A 19,785-nucleotide genomic window follows, 5' to 3' on the forward strand; every position below is an offset into this window, starting at 1 on the left:
TTTATCTAAAAGGTTATTTAAAAAGTTAAGCTTATTTGCCCTCTTGAAACTAGTTTCTAGGTAGTAGACATACAACCACAGGAAGAGGAAGTACTTCTGTTCAATTAATAAAAAATGATGACAAATCCCAAGTCTTAATAAAACTATTTTTCTTGCCATAGAGAAATGACCCAATTTTTCTCAGGTCATAGATCATTTAAATAGTAAAGGAAAATTTTCAAAGAAAATGTTATTTTTAAACTTATATAGTACATATACACCATTCTTTAATTTTTATCCTGATTTCTATTTTAATGGAAGTAGGGGATGCCCCATACCAATAAACCAGAGAGCAATGCAATTTAATAATCCCTCCCTTCCTTTCTCCCTCCCTTTCTCTCCCTCTGTTATTTGGGAATGCAGCTAACAAAAGAAAAAAAGTGAATTCTACCTTCTTTTTCCATACTGCAGAACAGAAGTCTTAAATATGTTGAATTTAATGAAGTAAAGAAATAAAACTTTAAAAGGATACATATTTTAACCATTTTAATTTAACTTAATACTCAATGACTCACTAGCCAGCAGGAATTGCTCTGGGCTCTGCTGATTTCAATTCTATAGACAACTACATGGTGATTACAAGAGAGAAAGGATGGGACAGGTAGAAGAGAGTAAAGGGGAGATAAATGGTGATGGAAAGAGAAATGACTTTGCATAGTGAACACTAGATGCAATACACAAATGATCTATACCAGTGATGGGCAACCTTTTGAGCTTGGTGTGTCAAACTTCGCCAAAAAACTGAGCATAACTTGGGTAGTGTGTCACTTTGAGAAAAAAACATAATTTCGCAAATGTTTCATCCTCAGGAGCAGCAAATGTTTCATCCTCGGCATGCGGCCACCTCAGCAGCTGCGTGTCATCAGAAATGGCTACGCGTGTCAGTGCTGACATGCATGTCATAGGTTCGACATCACTGATGTATACTAATAAAAGGGTAATATGCTAATTAGACCGGATGTCTTCCTGACGACCTTCCGGATGTCCTTCTGGACAAAGCCATGGTGGCGGGGCCAAGGCAGATGTGGTTAGGTGTGATCAGGCTGGCAGGGGAGAGCAGTTAGGGGGATCAGGCCAGCAGGGGAGAGCAGTTAGGGGGATCAGGCCGGCAGGCAGGTGAGTGGTTAGGAACCAGCGGTTTGGGATTGCGAAATGGATGTCCGACTGCTGGGGTTTAGGCTTGATCCTACAGGCAGTCAGACATCCCACAAAGGGTTCCAGATTGGAGAGGGTGCAGGCCGGGCTGAGGGATCCCCCTACCCCACATGCATGAATTTTGTGCACCAGGCCTCTAGTGTTATAAAATTGTACACTTGAAACCCATATACTTTTATTAACCAATGTCACCCCAATAAATTCAATAACAAATTTAAAAATTCCAAAAAACATTGTACAAGTCTGGTCTACCTGCCTTTCTAATGACCCATTTCCATAAAGCTCCATCCTCAATTTCTAGTTTTAGTTTCTTAAAGTGCAGTGAAAACTATAGTCACCAATGACCCTCTGCAGATTTTTCCAGTTTTTTTTTTCCCATACTTAAACTGATAGTTTTGTTTTGGGGTACTTATATTTCTAAGAACATTCCATTTGCTGTAATGGAAACTCTTTCTGTCCCTAAGCATTTGAAAATGTACTTAGACTATGTTATTACAATAGCAATTATTACTTGCCTAAACATATTTGGGAATGAACAATTAACTCCCACACAACATGTGAGGAGGATACCAGATGAAAGATGGTAGCCCATTGCTCCAACTCTTCAACCATCAAGCCAGTGGTACCACTCCCTGTATTTCACAAAGGGAATGGTGAGCTTTGGTTAATATGTAAAGCTGGCTTTAGAGGAGAGCAGTTAAATGAATTCAATGAAAGTTTTGCAATATATCTAAGTAACTGACAAAAGCAATTATCTTAAAAAGAAAATATTTGTTAAGGCACTTCTTTTAAATATGTTGTTTAATTAGTTGCTTTTGTTTTTATTTTGTCAGGTAATCTAACATGAAAAACAAGAAATAAAACTTAATGACTCATTTAAATCTCCCTGTTGTTGACTTAGCTACATGTTAAAAGTATTTATCTTTTTTCCTTTCTGCTTATCTTCAAATGCATAAGTGTCTTCTGACATTACTTTTATACACTAGGCCTTCCTTGGGATTTAAATGTCAAAGCACAGAGATATGGCACGCCACAAGCAAATATAGTTTTCTTTTGTCCTAATACATGCAATACATCAAAGACAAATAAGGCTGCTGTTGAATCTTAAAATGGTTAATTTGGCTTTTTTTCTTTGCCTTTTTCTCTTAGGAGAGTTATCTCCTCTGGCATTTCACTACTATGTTTTCTTTTTAAAAAATAAATTTTGTCACTCTAGTCCTTTACTTGTATTTAAAAATAAAGTCACTTTGAAATCACTTCAGAGAGATGACTGGAACAGGGGCTCCCCTGGGTGTGACACTGTGGGGTCATTGAATGTGTGTTTTTTTGCTAGATCAATGACTAAGGCTTACATGTCTAGGTGTAAACAGGAAAGTCCTCTCAGGGTCCTTCTAAAAGAAACCAAATGTCTCTGGCAATGGAGTTCAAGATCAAAGGGGAGCCTAAATTAGCCCAGAAGGCCAAGGAAGTTTATACACAGAGCCATGCATCTAATACAAGAAATGCATCTGACCTAGCATGAGCAAACAGGGCTTTCCAGAAATCTACTACTAATTCAATTTAGCCCCAAGAGAGAAAGAAAGAACATGGCCATTTGCAATATAAAATCAATGGGATCCAAGACAGGAAAGAACTGAGATAAGGTGCAGAGACAACATAAATATACCTACAATAAAGATTCACAACATGCCTGGTCATGTGAAAAAAATCAAAACTGGATATATAACTTGTCCTTTTTTCTAGATGTTTATTTTGAGCTGGTGATCTGGTTTTAGGACCCTGTACACATTTTGTTCTCAGGGTGTTTCTGACGGGTGTTCCTTCTGCAAAGGGAAATCTGACGTCAAGCCTGAAAAACTCCTTGTTGGTTCTGGTTCTCCAGGAATGGGTTCCAGCCGACCTGTTCCTTGCTGCTTTGGAATTTGATGGGATCAGAGTCATAATGATGCCAGAATTTAACAGGCACAACATTTGAAACAATGTGAACTTTACCTGAGAAACATTTTGCCTCCTTTACCAGTTTCATGTAATTGTCATAGAATCTATTGGTAAAAGACAAAATGGTTCCCAATGTATAAGAGGTGCTAGCACAATTTGACACCAGCTGGCTTGATGACATGAACAGTTCTTAAGAACCGACAGAAAGGGGTGGTCATCTTGGAAATATATGAACACTTTCAGACCCAGAGGGTGGCAGTTCACAGTTAGGATCCTACATCCTTACTAACTAATAAAAGAGACAGACATTAAAATGAAAAACAAAACAGAACACATTTTTAAAAGTAGTTAATGAAAAAAACTGGGAAATTCCAAAATTAAAGTTGTCAGAGGGATGGCAGCTGCAATTCTGCCTGGGTGAGGATGGGACTGCACACAGGAGCAGCTCACAGGTACATGGGAAGGGCATTCAGGCATGGGCATAAACAGTGCCACTGCAGAAATATCCATGGTTGAGACATGGGCCTTCCCTTTCATACAGTGGAAGTCATTTTTAGATATTTCAAGTCAAAGTTTTGGCTTTTTAAAAATGTTCATCCATTTTTTTTCTTGTACTGTGGCTGTCCACTCAGTGAACCAATGGCATTTCCACAGGGAATCTGGACTGGGAGAGTTCACCTCTGGACTCTGGACTAGGACAAAATGTTTGGAGATGTGAAGATTCAATTTTGGCAAAGTAGTCTAAAACCAAGGAGATTTGGTTTGGAAGAGCTAGATCTTGGAGAGCAGAGAAGAGGAGCCCAAAGTGTTAGGACAGTTTAAATTCTGATCAATGATCCTCTCTCTGCCATATCAGCATTAAAGTGCCAGAAAGGGGTGCTCACACTCAGTGTGATCTTTTATAAATATTTATAGACTGAATGAATCTCAACAGAGACTTATAAATCCTATGGCATTGGTGTCGTGTGCCCTCCATTCTGCCTTTGGGAATTTATGGAGAGCCTCATGTCAGCCTGAGGTGAGTGCTATGGAGTACATATAGAGCAAGACATGCTGAGGCAAAGACAGCTATTCCCACACCCCACACCCTCACATATACCATGAATACTTTCAACTTGTGTGTGGTTTGCAAGAGGTCTAGAAATCACTGTGTGTTCCTGTGGGATCTAAAAGAATGCTTAGATGGCTTTCCAGTACACCAGGGAAAGAGATTTAGGAGAAAAAGGGCAAAGAGCACACAGATCCTGAGTGACCAACCATCCTAATTTACCCAAATTGAAGGGTTTCTCCCGGCACAGAGTTCTCAGTACTAAAAGGGGAACAGTCTTAGACAAATTGGGCAAGTTAGCACCTTACACAGACCCCCAAACCTGAGCCTAGCAGTAGCCACGGCATACCACAAGGCCAGAGCAGTAGGCAGTTGGGACAGAGGGCGATCCCTGAAGACTAAGCAGGCTGGGGACCTTCGGGGAGCCCAGAAGCAACTTGAGAGCACATGGAACAGATCCCACTCCTCTGATTACAAGATGTTACAGAGGTTGGCTGGTTCTGACCCAAGGGCCATGCTGGTGGGGTCAAGGAAGACACTTGAAATGGGGTAATAGCCCAATTGACCTTGGAATGAGCTTTCATATCATACTGACTGGAAAAAATATATATATTATATATTAGGGTACCCAAATACATGTGTTCAAATATTTAGATTTTCAGGTATGGGTTGGAAGTGGGAGCTCATGAGCAAATGAAGATCAATTTTAAAAAATAAATAACATTACATTTTATTCATTCAAGTTAGGCCTATACATTTTAGCCTTGCTTTTACAGAAATGCATGACCTCCTTCTGAACTGATAATATTTATCTCTTTCTTTGTTGTTCACCTTTCCAATAGTCAGTTTAGTTTTGAAACATCACTATATCTATTTCACCCTCCTTTAAAGGCTCCTATAAAGAAATCCTATACTTCTTCTTTTCTTTCAAGGAAAAAAAATCAAACAAACTGGGTAGATGTTCTTGAAAAGAAAGCACTGACATAAAAACTAAAAACTGGGACTGTGATTATGCACTTCTATCCAAAGATATAATGAAGACTTAATTACCAACTCAGAAATAGGATCCAGTCTATTCAGAATTTCTCAAGGGGTAATTTTGTAGGCTGGGATATTTACTCTTCTTCTTCCGCTCCCTGTGCTATTCAGAATGTTTACTGGCTTTGTTTCTTAATATATTTACAAGGGAGGCGACAGGAAAGCTAAGATTATAATACTGATGAACTACTTTTACCAGTTTTTCTACCAGATGCTGGTTCTGACAATATGAATTTGCTCTGGTCTCTAAATAGCCACTCAGTGCCCAAGTGCCAGTCTCTAGGGGACATCAAAGGCATGCAACTTAATAGACCCCCAAAGAAATGTACCCTCTTTTCTTTCAAAGCCATCAACAAACACACTTGGGAATTTGTCGCTAAAGGGAAGGTATTGGTTGATTTTAGAATTGGAAGATGGAAAATAACAGCTGCTTTTGGCTCCAAGAAAAATAAAACTTGACTCCAGTGACTTGGATAAACAAGGATTACTTTTTTTTTTTCATATAAAAAGGAGTGAAGGTGATTTCTGGCTCTGGTTCACTCGAGCTGGAATTTTCTTGACTGCACAGCTCCAGGCATGGTGTCTGTATTGGAAAAAAGGACAGTGTAGGGGCAGGGGTGACAGCTGAATCAGGAAATAAACGCTTTCTCAAGAACACCATAGCTGACCTCTGCGTATCTGTCAGTGGCCAGGACTGTGTCACATGGCTCCCCCTGACTATGGCAAAGAAAAATGACCTCTCTGGCAGCTAAGCTATGAGGGTCTTAGGATTGATATACACGTCACAACGAGCAAAACAGGCTTTACTATTACTCACAAAATAGATACATTTTTCCAAATGAGGCAAGAACACCACCTACTTAAACTCAAAATATTTCAACAGCAGCTTCTTCATCCCATATGTCTTTGTAAGAATCACAGACAAGGCATCACAGAGTAACTCCTCAGAGATTCTCACGTTCCAAGGCTGCAGCAGCTCTCCTCCTTTACAGATTCTGACCAACACTTGCTAGGACCCTCCCAGGTCTTACTCCAGCCCCCATCCCCTTCTCTTACTCTCTCCCTCTTCCCACCCTTCCTTCCCTTCTCCCCTCACTTCCTTTGAAATGCCCCATGATTTTGTTATAGTTCTCTCTGGCAGGAGCAAGTGAGTAAAGCTAACTTTAGGGGCTTTGGCTCATATTTGCACACCTGAAAAGAGGTTAGAGACAAATGGGTTGGGACTAGGAACTATAAAGGGCGTCTAAAGATGTTTGCCATAAGGAATCAACAATGTAAGGGTGCTAGGAACAGATTAAAGATGGTAATTATGCAAGGAGAAATCAAGAGTTTGTGTGCTGGATAGCTTTCTGATTTCAGAGAGTGTTCTAGCAACCGAGGATGTGACAGAGGCCCTCCTTCCTGAGAGCAGGGTATCAATGAAAGGGTAGAGCTAGAGGCCTCCGATGTTGGAAGAGGTTTCCTGCCCTCTATTCGCCTCTTGTGCTTCCAGGTCTATGGCTGTTTAGGAAATACAGCTGAAGAAACCAGAGGCCCTCAATAGGTCAACATGGCCATTTTATCAGTCTGCTGATATATGTTTGTTACATAATTATATCCCGGTGCCTTCCTGACAATTCAACCCAAATGTCCAATAGACATCTCAACTCATGCTCACCACTGAATTCATGATTTTTCCCCCTGACCAATCTCTCTATCTAAGGAGACAGCAACGCCTTCCTTCCAATTGCTTGTACCAAATCATTTCCTCTCTTCTTCTCATGCTCCACATCTAACACATAAAGAAACACCACTAAGTATATTCAGAATCGACCACATCTCAATACCTCTTGTGCCAACACACTGGTCTGAGGCCACCAGAATCTCTCACTTGGATTATGATATATAATAACTCCCTGTTTCTACATTTTACAGGAAACAAGCCACGTGTAAATCCACACACAAAGAAAGAAAAATAAGTTGAAATCATAAGGTATTCCAGGACACACAGCAAAACTCCCTTAGTGTCATCTTCCTCAAACTATTTTTCTAAGTTCTACTCATCAAATCATTGCAGCTGCTCCTATTATCTCCAAACATTTTATAAAAATCACACTTGCAGAAGTGTTCATATTTTTTTCACCCTATGTTCTCATTTATCCGCTCCCCCCTCCAAAAAAAAAAAAGCTTTCAAATCATCAAGCTGAAGTTTGAAGGGAGAAAAGTAAGAAAGAGCCAATGTAGGCTTACTTACGTTGTATTTAGATAGTTTGAAAATAAAATGGAAGAGATATGGCAATTGCAAAATTTTAGTTAGTGGGGGTGGGGGTGGGAATGAACAAGAGGTGAGCTAAGGATGTGTCATTAAAGTGTGACCTAGTGGATCACCAATATATGAGTTCTGGCTAAACCCACTGGTCCTCTCACCTGGCAGATACAGACTAAATCCTCAATGATCTCCTCAATAGTTCCAATAGGTGAATATAGTCTTGTGTCATATTTACAAAAATACAACACTTCACAGATTAAGATTTTGACCTGAAGACATTTTAAGTAAATAAAGGAATGTGGTATTCCACACATTGGTAGTTAATGTACAGAAGTTATTTCCTTAAAAAATGAGACAAGCAGAACATGGATTCCATAGTGGTTTTAGGAAATTTGTGGACCTGTGTCAGAGGTGGGTTATCATCCAGGCGGACAGGGAAGAAATTCCCTGTTCTGTCAGCTGCAGAACACTTGACAACATGGACAATGGGATTGACTCTATTCCCACAGCTACCAAAAATTGAAATTGCATTTCCCATACTACATCTTCACCAGGAAGACCATGTTCTACTCTGTTCATTTACCAAAATCTCATTCATTCTTTTGAGGCCAATTTAACTCCCACTTTTTTTCATGGGAGTAATCTATTAAAATGTCAATATCTCTCCCATACTTCTTCAGTAGCAAACAATATAACTATAATGCTCAGGAAACATGTTGTTTGAAGTGAAACAGCAATATTGCCATAAAATCTAGCCTGTTTACAAAAGCTGAAAGAATTAACTTGGTTATTACTGACAGAAATTATTATATTATTAAAGCTACTGGCATGGAAAATGGACAAGGTAGTAAAATATCTCCATATGCTATATAACTATTACTAAGAAGAAAAAATCTTCCTGTATGGAAAACAATTACTAAAATTTACAGATAAACATCTAATACCAGAATATGGTTGTAAAACTTCATCTCTCACTTTTTCTGATTACTGCTACCATTTTCATTAGGCAGAAATAACAGTTATTACACAATATTGATGGTTCAAAATTATGAGTATATTTCTATTAAAATTGTTCATTGTTCTGTTTAAATATAAACTGTTTAGACTGCCATTATGAGTATTTGCAAGTATGTAATTGAAATAAACACTGTGATATGTCAAATTTTATTACAAGTATGTTAAGGCTTTAAAAAGTCATAATCTGTAGCTGACATAAATTAATTTATTTCACACGAATAGTATTTTATTTAGATTATATGGAAAAACTTACTTTTTAATAAATGGCTTTATATATTTTTAAGATTAATCATATATCTTTGAATGACTTCCCCAAAGATATCTTCTTAAATTAAATGATATTATTAGATATTTCAGGTGTATATATTTTGGGGGGAGCATATTGAGGCATAGAACTTTCATCTCTTAAAATATAAAATTAATTAAGTTATCTTTCAGGATAAGATAGCCCTCTAATTTTAAAATGTTTTTTTAAAATCACCTAAATTCACCAGGTTAAATTCAGTAAATGGTTAGGTGTGATTTATGGGCAAAACATCTGAAAATGAAATATTTTCACGCTGGAAGAAAAGGCAATTTTAGAAGCATATTAAGGTAGAGTATATAATTCTGTCACAATATTTCATACAAAAGAGGTATCTTTCCATTGTGTGAGAAGTCAACTCAGTTTTCCTAAAAAGCTCCTCCTCAGAGTTGCAAAAACTAATAAAGATTAGATTTTGCAATATTTTAGCACATGTATTTTATAAGAAAACTCAATTACATGAAACATTCTGCTTCTGTAACCCCCCACATAGCCCACCAACATTTTTTAATACTTCTTTTACTTCAAGGAGGCTTTAGCTGGGACAATATGATAAGGATGAGTTGTGACCAAGACAAGGAGAGAAGGGCATCTCTGCTTGTGGGTATAGGAAGCAAAACTAAAAATAAACGGAGTTCCTTTATATCTCAACCATTGATTGCAAAACCACTTACATAATGCTCACACTCACTGAGCGAGGTTGATGGAGTAATGTGACATCACAGATTGTTCTATCATGTATATCCATGTCCTGATATAAAAGGCATTGCTAAAATCACACATATAGGACCACCGGGATGGCAAAAGGCTCTTCCTGCCTAGCCCATCAGAGGGGTGTGTGGGAGGGTGAGTGTTTCATTCATCCCACAACATAAACATGAATTTGAAAAGTCTGGACAATCTGAAGCCGGATGAAAAGACCATTTACCTGTCTATGATGGCGCACATGTCAATGCTGACGTTTGCAAAACTTCCTGGTTTCCTTTGTGCCACCTCATATAAATTTACAAGTTGATCATCCACTTGAATGAGCTGCATGCATCCTTGGAATGAAGGCTGAAGGACAGAGTGACTTGAGTTATTCATCTGGTTCAGAAAACCTGTGAGAGAGCAGAAGAAATGGAGATGTTAAAATCTGTGTACAGCACGCTTCACTAAGTTTTTTCTGGTGATGCTCCCTGATCTCAGCCATTGTCTCCAACTCCTGCTTTGCTGGTCCTTGCTGGTGTTGTATTCAGTACAGAAGAATGAAGTACTGTGAGAAAGAGATATTATTTCAGGGAAAGGCACAAGGGCTGAACCTAAATGAATCATTGTCTCTGGAGTCTAGCATTCCTTATTATTTTCTCCTTGACTTCTTCTTTATCACTCTGTCACAGTTCATTCTATGTCCCTCTGCTGTTAATAGCTCACTGCTGTACTTCCGCCCTTGACCCTGCCTACAGAGATTAGAACATACAATTTAGACCTTTCTCAACTATTCAAGGGCCTTCCTCTTAAACTTTCAATATTATATCTATTTCCTTAATTCTCTAGAGGCCTGTTATTTAGATGTCAAGAAGCTAAATTTACTATTATCAATTAAGATGAATCTATTTTATAAATTAATGTCTAATTCAATCCAAAGATATATTTGCATTATAAATGATTTATCAGTTTATAAAATCCTAACAAACATTAAAAGAATACATTTAGACATAAGCATCAGCCAACCTGCTCTGAATGTCTACACACACACACATGCATGCCAAGTTTGAAATAAGATTAAAATTTTTATTACAAAACTAGAGGCCTGATGCACAAAATTCATGCAAGAGTAGGCCTTCCTTCCCCCAACTGCCAGCACCAGCTACCCTCTGGCACCTGGGACCCGGGCTGGCTTCCCTCAGGCCCCGGTTTTGTCCCAGAAGGATGTCTGGTCTGATTAGCATATTACCCTTTTATTATTATAGATAACTTTAAAATAGCACCATCAAACAATTACTATTATGACTTTCAGTAGAGACATGCATAGAAAATTAGTATGCATAGAAAATTTGTAGGCCATAGAAAATAATGTATCTCTAAAATAAGTCCCCAAAAGCATTTCCTTTTCATATAGTTCCCTACACCAAATTGACCTACCAGAGCAAATTTAAACTGTGCTAATTTTCTTACAAATCTGAGGTTATTCACACATTTATTTCAATCAAATAATATATGTACAGCAAAAAATAATTTCTACAGAATGGATTGAGACCAATACCTGCCATTAATTTATTAAAAGTAAATTTTCAATAAAAACTCTTAAAAATTACATTATTTTTTAAAGTGTTCTATTTTGTTTGACTGGTAATAGTAGTTAAGGACAATAGAAAACTCCTCCTCCCTCTATTAATGGTTTATAATATTGAAAGTTTAATAATTATCATTTGAACTTATTTAAGGATTAATCACAGAGGTGGAGTATATCCTTTTCCATCAACAGAATTCTATGTAAAAATAGGATTAAACTTAAATTAATTCCTTGACTTAAAAATTAATATAAGACTCTATTTCAATGTCAAGCATATAGCTCATCTATATATTTTTTTAAGTCACATTTTTTCTTAATTTGCATTGACTTAGTCCCTACTGAAGTTGCTGATCTTAGACAAGTCATCTATTTAGACTAGTTGTATGCATACACACGCTTTTAAATCTGTTCAATCAAAATAATATTGAAAGGAGTTAATGTCTACACTTAGCAGAAAGTAAACATCCAGCTGTAATGTTAATGACTATTCTTGACAAGATGATCATTTGGTTCTGTTGTTGAATACTAGGAAGTCTCTAAATATCCATACTGGCTTAGAAATACTTCAAAATGAGTAGATCTATTTGTGAGAACATGACCTTCTCTGATGCAAAGCAGCTACATAACACAGATTGCTGTGAATTGAATTGGGTATAATTAAGTTCCTAAAATAAGACTTCATCAGTAACCATAACAATGTTCTGTTTGGTCCTAAGGAATTTTTCAATTTGAAAGTGTCAAGTCCTTTCATTTTTCTACATGGGATACATTCTAGTAGAAGACAATTATAGGCCATATTACTAAATTGCTATTAAACATTTAAGTTTTCCCCACTCTCCTTGTGTTATCTTTAACATTTCCAAGAGGGACTCCATTAATTCACACCATCTTGTAGACCCCTTCCACATCAAATTAGGGCTGACCTCTGTAGTCAGTAGAAAACTGTGGAAGTGGTGGCTGTGCATGACTTTCAAGGCTAGTTTTCAACTTGAACTCTGAGACTACTAACACTGAAAAGTCAGCCATCATACTTGAGCAATCTTAGGGAGAGGCCCATGAAGAGATAAAAAATCATGAGTTTAAGCCACTGCATTTTGGAGTGACTTGTCATGTTATAATAACCAATAATGAATTTGGTACTGAGAGAGAATTGTAATATAAATCTAAAAGTGTGACAGTGATTTAGGCTTTGGGATGTCCAAATAAGTTGGATGGGCCCGGAAAGTACTGTTACTTGCAGCCTAAAGGCTCTGGAGTTTGTTGGAAATGGCTTGAAGGTGAGGAAAAATGTTATTGGAAATGAGAGGAAACCAGATCTTGTGTTGTTGCAATGGGACGTTTAGCAACACTGTGTTAATATGGAAAGGAAGGAGGTATACTTGGGATATTTGTAATCGAGCTAATGGCATTTCCAGACAGGGAATTCTGACACCTTTCAATTTATAGTAAAAGGGAAAAAAGAAGTGAGAATAGCTAAAGAAAAACTGTTAAATACGAGGAAGCAGTCCTTGATAGGGTTGAAGATAATGCTTTTTCAATAATAGTCACTTCAGTTGGCAAACAATGCAAAAATGAATAAACCACATTCAGGCAAAGATCAACTACCACTAAAACATAATCTAAAAATAACATGAGGTGTGATTATAAAATCCATGTTAAGACTTCAAAACATATTAGGTGGTGCCTCAAAGAACCATTTAGTCAGACAAAAATACTTCTAGGAAGCATATTGGTGTATAATACATATCCTCTGAATTATACAATAGGGATTCTAATAATCTTAAGGGCATCTTGCCTTTAGCATGCCAGCAGAAACCCAATGTAAAAATAAAACAAAAACTGTTTAATTGAGTAAACCTGAATAGCATTCATAGAAAGGCTACCAGTTTTTAAGAGAACTGTCCTGGAGAAAATACCACAAGCTTGAACTGAAAGGACTAGAGATGGTATAAAATGAGAAAAAGTCTTTAGATGCTAAACTTCTATAGGCAGGAAACTGCGCAGCTGTGAACATGGACTATGTTTTATTTTAAAAGGAAATCATGGATCAGATTGGTTAAACTGAGAATCCAGAAGGTACAACCAAGAGCCATGGATAATCATTTCTAGGAAATAGTAGACCTGAATTCTAATCAAGGAATTGGCAACATGTGCCTGACTGGATTTCAGAACCGCTATGGAACCCCTGTTTTTCTCCATTTGAACTGGAGAGTCTAAAGTGATAGCTCTATGCTGATCCTATCTTTGTATGTTGAGTGTGTGAGTGGCATAGAATTGCTCACAGGTCTTCAGAGGAGCAGCTATAACTGAGTAACTGCACCTGTCACTTCTGCAATGATCTATTTGTCACACAGGTCAGCACTGATTCAGTGTGGGAAGGTACTACCCAAAGGTATGAATAATAGGAAGTTAAGATTTATGGCTCTCTTGGAGGATGGTTACCAGAGTTTGCCCTTTGGGACACAAAGATTCATGTTTCTTCAACATGAAAGTATATTCACCACCTCCAAAGGCCCTCCAATGTTTCATCCCATTAGAGCAAGCATGTCAAACTCAAAAGCTAACACGGGCCAAATAAACAAGGTTTATGTGGGCCGCAAAAAAACAAAAGCTTCAATTTTCATAGAAACATAGAGACATGCTGAATACAAAGGGCAGAAATAAATGAGTATTCGTTAACATAAAATAATAGAACATTTTAATAAAAAATAATATTTTTCTTGAACATTAACTTACCAGACACTGAATAAATCCACAAATTAATAAATGTAATGAAAATAAATCTATTTTTCTTGTTCTCCGGAAGCAAAATATTTCCTATTGCACACACCAAACAAGTCAGTCCAAAACTAATGATGTGGCAATCGGCTGCTAAAATATTCACTGCTATTATTAGTGGAGAGAAATGGTATACCTGTGCCATAGGGTGCATAAGGGAAATGAATGCAACACAATTATACTAGTAGTAATCAGTTATTAGCGAACATTGTAGTTCCTTACTAATAATTACGTGTAAATGCAAAAAAATGAAACTAGACCATCAACTTACACCATACACAAAAATAAACTCAAAATGGATAACGGACTTAAACATAGATGGGGAACCATAAAAATATTAGAGGAATCCACAGTCAGCAAAATCTCAGACATATGCTGAAGCAATATCTTCACTGAAAAAGCTCCTAGGGCAATGGAAACTAAAAAGAAAATAAACAAATGGGACTAAAAATAAAAGGCCTCTGTACAGCAAAAGAAACTATCAACAAAACAACAAAAAAGCCCACTGCATGGGAGAACATATTTTCCAATGTTATCACCGATAAGGGTTTAATCTCCAACATTTACAGGGAACTCATACAACTTAACGAAAGGAAGATAAACAACCCAATCAAAAAATGGGCAATGGACCTAAATAGATACTTTTCGAAAGAGGACATAAGGAAGGCCAAGAGACATATGAAAACATGCTCACAGTCACTAATCATCTGAGAGATGCAAATCAAAACGACAATGTGGTACCATCTCACACCTGTCAGAATAGTTATCATCAACAAATCAACAAATGACAAGTGCTGGCTAGAATGCAGGGGAAAAGGAACCCTCATGCACTGCTGGTGGGAATGCAGACTGGTTCAGCCACTGTGGAGAACAGTATGGAGTTTCCTCAAAAAACTAAAAATGGAACTCCCATTTAACCCAGTGGTCCCACTCCTAGGAATATATCCCAAGAAAACAGAAACACCAATCAGAAAGGATATATGCACCCCTATGTTCATAGCAGCACGATATACCATAGCTAAAATTTGGAAACAGCCTAAGTGCCCATCAGTAGATAAGTGGATTAAAACACTGTGGTACATCTACACAATGGAATACTATGTCACAGTATAAAAGAAGGAATTCTTACCATTTGCAACAGCATGGATGGAACTGGAGAGCATTATGCTAAGCAAAATAAGTCAGTCAGAGAAAGATATATATCACATGATCTCACTCATTTGTGGAATATAATGAACAACATAAACTGATGAACAAAAACAGATCCAGAGACAGAGAAGCATCAATCAGACCATCAAACCTCAGAGGGAAGGTAGGGGAGGGTGGGGTAAGGGGAGAGATCAATCAAAGGACTTGTACACATGCATATAAGCATAACCAATAGACACAGACACCAGGGATGTGAGGGCATGAGTGGGGGCATGTGTCCCACTGAGGGATCCTGGATGGTGAGAGGGCAAAGGCCAGGCCAAGGGACCCCACCAGTGCACCAGGGAGGAGAGGCAATGGGAGAATAAGGACACATATGTAATACCTTAATCAATAAAGAAAAAAAGAAAAATATATGATATAAATAAACCATTTTAAGTGAAAATCCTATATAATAAAAGCCTAATATGCTAAGTGTCTGGTTGTCTGGTCATCCGCTCAACCGATCAAAGCATAATATGCTAATGATATGCTAAGGCTGCTCAACCACTTGCTATGATGTGCACTGACCACCAGGGGGCAGACGCTCTACTGGTAGGTTAGCTTGCTGCTGGGGTCCAGCCGATCGGGACTGAGCGAGACAGGCTGGACATGCCCTGGAGCCCTCCTGCGGTCCCTCCCTGGCTGGCCAATCTCCCGCTTCCCTCCCCCGCTCCAATTGTGCACTGGTGGGGTCCCTCAGCCTGGCCTGCACCCTCTCACAATCTGGGACCCCTCAGTGGGGCACATTGACTGTCAGGTAGTTCCATCCTATATAATAAAGGGCTAATATGCAAACCAACCAAATGGCGGAATGACCAATTGCTATAATGCACTCTGACCACCAGGGGGCAGAATATTAACAAAGGAACTTCCCCCTGGTGGTCAGTGCGATCCCACCGGGGGAGCCCTGCTCAGCCAGAAGTCCTGAGCTGGGCTCACGGCTAGCAAGTGCACTGGCGGTGGCAGTGGCAGTGGCAGGAGCCTCTCCCGCCTCCATGGCAGCACTAAGGATGTCTGACTGCCAGCTTAGGCCCCCTTGGTAGCAGGCCTATGCGATCAGCTGGACATCCCCTGAGGGCTCCCGGACTGCGAGAGGGCACAGGCCGGGCTGAGGGACCACCCCGCCCCGAGTGCATGAATTTCATGCACCAGGCTTCTAGTATTAATAATAATTATGTATAACAGGATATTGTAAAATTAAGTTACAAAATTTTTATTAAAACGTTTCTTACATACTATTATATTGGCTGGGCCGCAAAAATGTTCATTGTGGGCAACATGCTGCCTGTGGGCCACGAGTTTAACATGCTTGCATTAGAGCATCTGCTCAAAATTCAGTAACTCATTATCTAAGTCAAGTTCATATCCAAATGAAGCTCCTGGGATGTCCAAGAGGAAAGAAAGCTGTTTAGGTGCAGTTACTGTGACTCCCAGGGCTTACTAATAAATGGCATTAGAGGCTTCACCTTGGTCTCTTGGACCACTTGCTGTGGGACCATCAGACCAGGTGCCATAGGAACCTCAAGTAGTCTGTTGGGGAGGCACCCCTGGGGAAAGAAAATAAGACCTACTCCAAACAGTCAGCAGCAAATAGCTAGCTATGTGAGCAAAGCCATCTTGAAGTGGGACCTCCAATCCTAGTCAAGCCCTCAGATGACTGAGGCCCTGGGAAACATAACTTGAACCTCATAAAAGCACTTCAAGCCAGAACTTCCTAGCCAAGTTGCTCCTGAATGAGAAGTTGCTCCGCAGAAAAAGAAGAGAGAGTAAATTATCACCATGCTGAGCTACTGAGTTTTTGGGTTGTTCTATGCAGCTATAGAAAACTAATTCAGATTATAACTAATAACTCCTGCCATCACTTTCTCAAATAGTTTTTAAAAATTATAAGTTGAATAAAAAGCACCTTAGCCTGCAAAACAGAGTTACTGGTGGATTGCTGGCCATTCCCTTATAGTTAGCAATGGGTTAAATATATTGTGTCTCTGAGGCTGAAATTCCTAGTGTCCTAACTCCCTTTGAAATGGAAGAAAAAATGTTATTTACTTCCTATATTTGTTCCCTGTATGTACAAATATAATGTCACTAAAAATACCAGTGTATTAGTGTCTATGAAACTTTCAGTAATGACTCTAAAGCTCAGGAATTGACCTATTTTATAGATTAATAGCAGGAGTGTTTGGAGATATAAATTTGCAACTGAGAATATGAGGGTCAGAAATGAATAGACACAAAACGGATAGAAAGTTAACATTAATAAAAATTGGCCAATTTAGTAGAAAGAGTATAAAGAATAAAGAGGTAAACTTCCGTTTTGTTGTTGTTGTTTTTTGGCTTAGAGCTTTAAATTTATTATATCTATAAATTTGGAATAAAACATGTAATATTCATGCATGGGTCCTTGTTCCTGGGCTATACGATCTGACAATGTGTTATAACACCCACAGTGAATTGTGACCCTGCCTGCCTCAATTTCATTTCACTCTCAGCAAACAGGGGCACCTCCTTGCTTTACAGGGTCATTATAATTATGTTGCTTCACTGCCATGTTTGAGATTTTCATTTCAAGACTTAGGATATAAAAACTTCATACCTGATTTGAAGTCCACTCAGTATTTATTATTATTACTGACAAAAGAAATACATGCAATTTCAAGGTTTTAAAATTTTAATTCAGAAATACATCAGTGAAAAGCATGCTGGTATTCCTTTTGACAGTAAAATGTCAATCTAAAGTGTTGTAAATTATAAAGTTAAACTGATGGGACAGAAATAGCAAACAAGAGGCAACAGGGTTGAAAATTTCACATGTCTAAAATGATGTGCATGCCAAATTTATCTTTATTTACAGTTATTTTAAAGTTGGAAAGTTTGGGAGGTCAGAGAGAGGCTGGTGGAATGCTGTAAAGATGCTAAAAAACATGCAATGTCATCCTTTTAATATAATCTTAGATGATTGTGAAAAATGTCTACCACCAATATCTATTGTTTCCCAAGCTTCCTGAATAATTCACCCTGTTGGGAATGTGGGTCCAAGCAAGCAGAGTGTAAGACATGAGCCCAGTGGCAGCTGGCACCTCAACAGTGAGAATAGCCATGCAGCACACCCATCTGGTGTGGCTGTGAACCTAACTACAATACAGGTTGATTGAGTAAATAAATAAATCTACTGAGGACATTGGAACCAGGTTCTCATTGTCAGGAAAGGAGGGTACAAATGTAAAGTGGAAAATCTTGAATGGATACTATGGGTTTGGTTTAGAATTTAATCTATCAGTGTGCACTTATGCATTTCAGTGTATTTAGATAGATGTAGAAATAAATCTAGCTGGGATTGTGTGAGTGCTCAATATACAAATAATTTCTACCATGCCTGTAGATAACCCAGGAGCAGGGTTATCCCTATAGTTGAGACCTCAGTTTCTCTACTGAATAAAACCAGCTCATTGGAGAAATGGTTGACTCCAGATCTGGGTCAGGAAAAGCACAAAAGCACAATATGAGACTGAGATATTTTGTTGAATAAGAAAGCAAAAAAGTGCTCAAAAAATAATGATATCATGTCAGAATGACACAGGAGCCAGCCTGAAGTAGGCTTCTACTGATCAAATCTGGACAATTTGAGTGCAAAATTAATATGGACCATAAAATATATTTTGAATATCAACAGAAAGAATATAATAAAGGAAGAAAGGAAGGCAAAAGGAAAGAGAGAGAGGTTGGGTTAGAGGGAGGAAAAGAGGGAGAATAAAGAAAGAAAGGAAGACATAAAAAAAGGAAGAAAGGAAGGAAAGATGGAAGGAAGAGAGAGAAGAAGGGAGAGAGAAAAATAAGAAGGAAATTAATTTATAGACCAAACTTCATTGAATAGGATAGGAATCCATGAGTCAACCTGCACAAAAATAACTAAATGGGGAGAATAGAAATCTCTTCCTATAGTATTATGCTAACTAACAAATAAAAAAGGCATGTTGGAATTAGCAAGTCACCATTTGGCCACTGTCATAACAATAATTCATTCAGGGAAGAAATATCAATTGATATTCAAATGTATGGGTGAAAGTTGGATGAGGAACAGAGTCTCAAAGTGTCTCTCTAAAAACATATTTATTAATTTCAAAAAGGAAACTAGTTATTTTATAGCAGAGAACCCTGGAAGACATCTTTGTAATCAAGTAATAAAAGTTATCACCATCAGTCAAGGGACTTGTTGACATTGTGGGCCACCGGATAAGATGCAATGAGAAGAATACAACATCGCCAGGTGGTACTCCTGCCCCAAAATACATATCCTAAGTCCAGAAAGGAGGAAACATCAGACAGACCCAAACCAAAATGATCTTCAGTAGTGATAAGGTTGTGAAAGTAAAGAATCACGACCCATGATTTACAACAATATAAATAAGAAGCAATTTTTATGTCGATGAAAGACCTTTGGGGTGTTTTGAAAGGGAGAGGAACAGGCAGTTAATGATGAAAGCTTCTCCGAGTAAATTTGCCAAAATCAGAAAGTCCTAATGTTCCAAGCCCCACAGCACTTTTGAGGCTGTGCTTCCTCCCCACTTACTTGTTTTGTTTTGAAGATAAGGGAGTCAGCAGGTCGGGGGCACTATGACCAAATAGCAACAGGTGAAGGCCTTGCAAAGGGCAAGACACTTCCCTTTGTTGATCTAAGAACATGGAAAGAATGGACAAACATATCTGGTCAGGACATTTTCACTGGGATTCAAGGTTCGCCAGTAGTTGAACAAATG

General features: G+C 38.3%; 1 protein-coding gene across 1 annotated transcript in view; it reads right to left on the reverse strand.

Annotated features, from left to right (window-relative positions):
* CNTNAP2 (contactin associated protein 2) overlaps positions 1–19,785 on the reverse strand; it is a 1,845,950-nt gene that overhangs the window by 782,028 nt on the left and 1,044,137 nt on the right. The window contains exon 10 of the mRNA XM_079786825.1: positions 9,716–9,887. Within this exon, the coding sequence (XP_079642951.1) occupies positions 9,716–9,887 (172 nt within the window). The remainder of the gene's footprint in view (positions 1–9,715; positions 9,888–19,785) is intronic.

Source organism: Cnephaeus nilssonii (genome assembly GCF_951640355.1).
Source record: "Cnephaeus nilssonii genome assembly, chromosome: 12".
In the NCBI taxonomy this organism is placed as follows: domain Eukaryota; kingdom Metazoa; phylum Chordata; class Mammalia; order Chiroptera; family Vespertilionidae; genus Cnephaeus; species Cnephaeus nilssonii.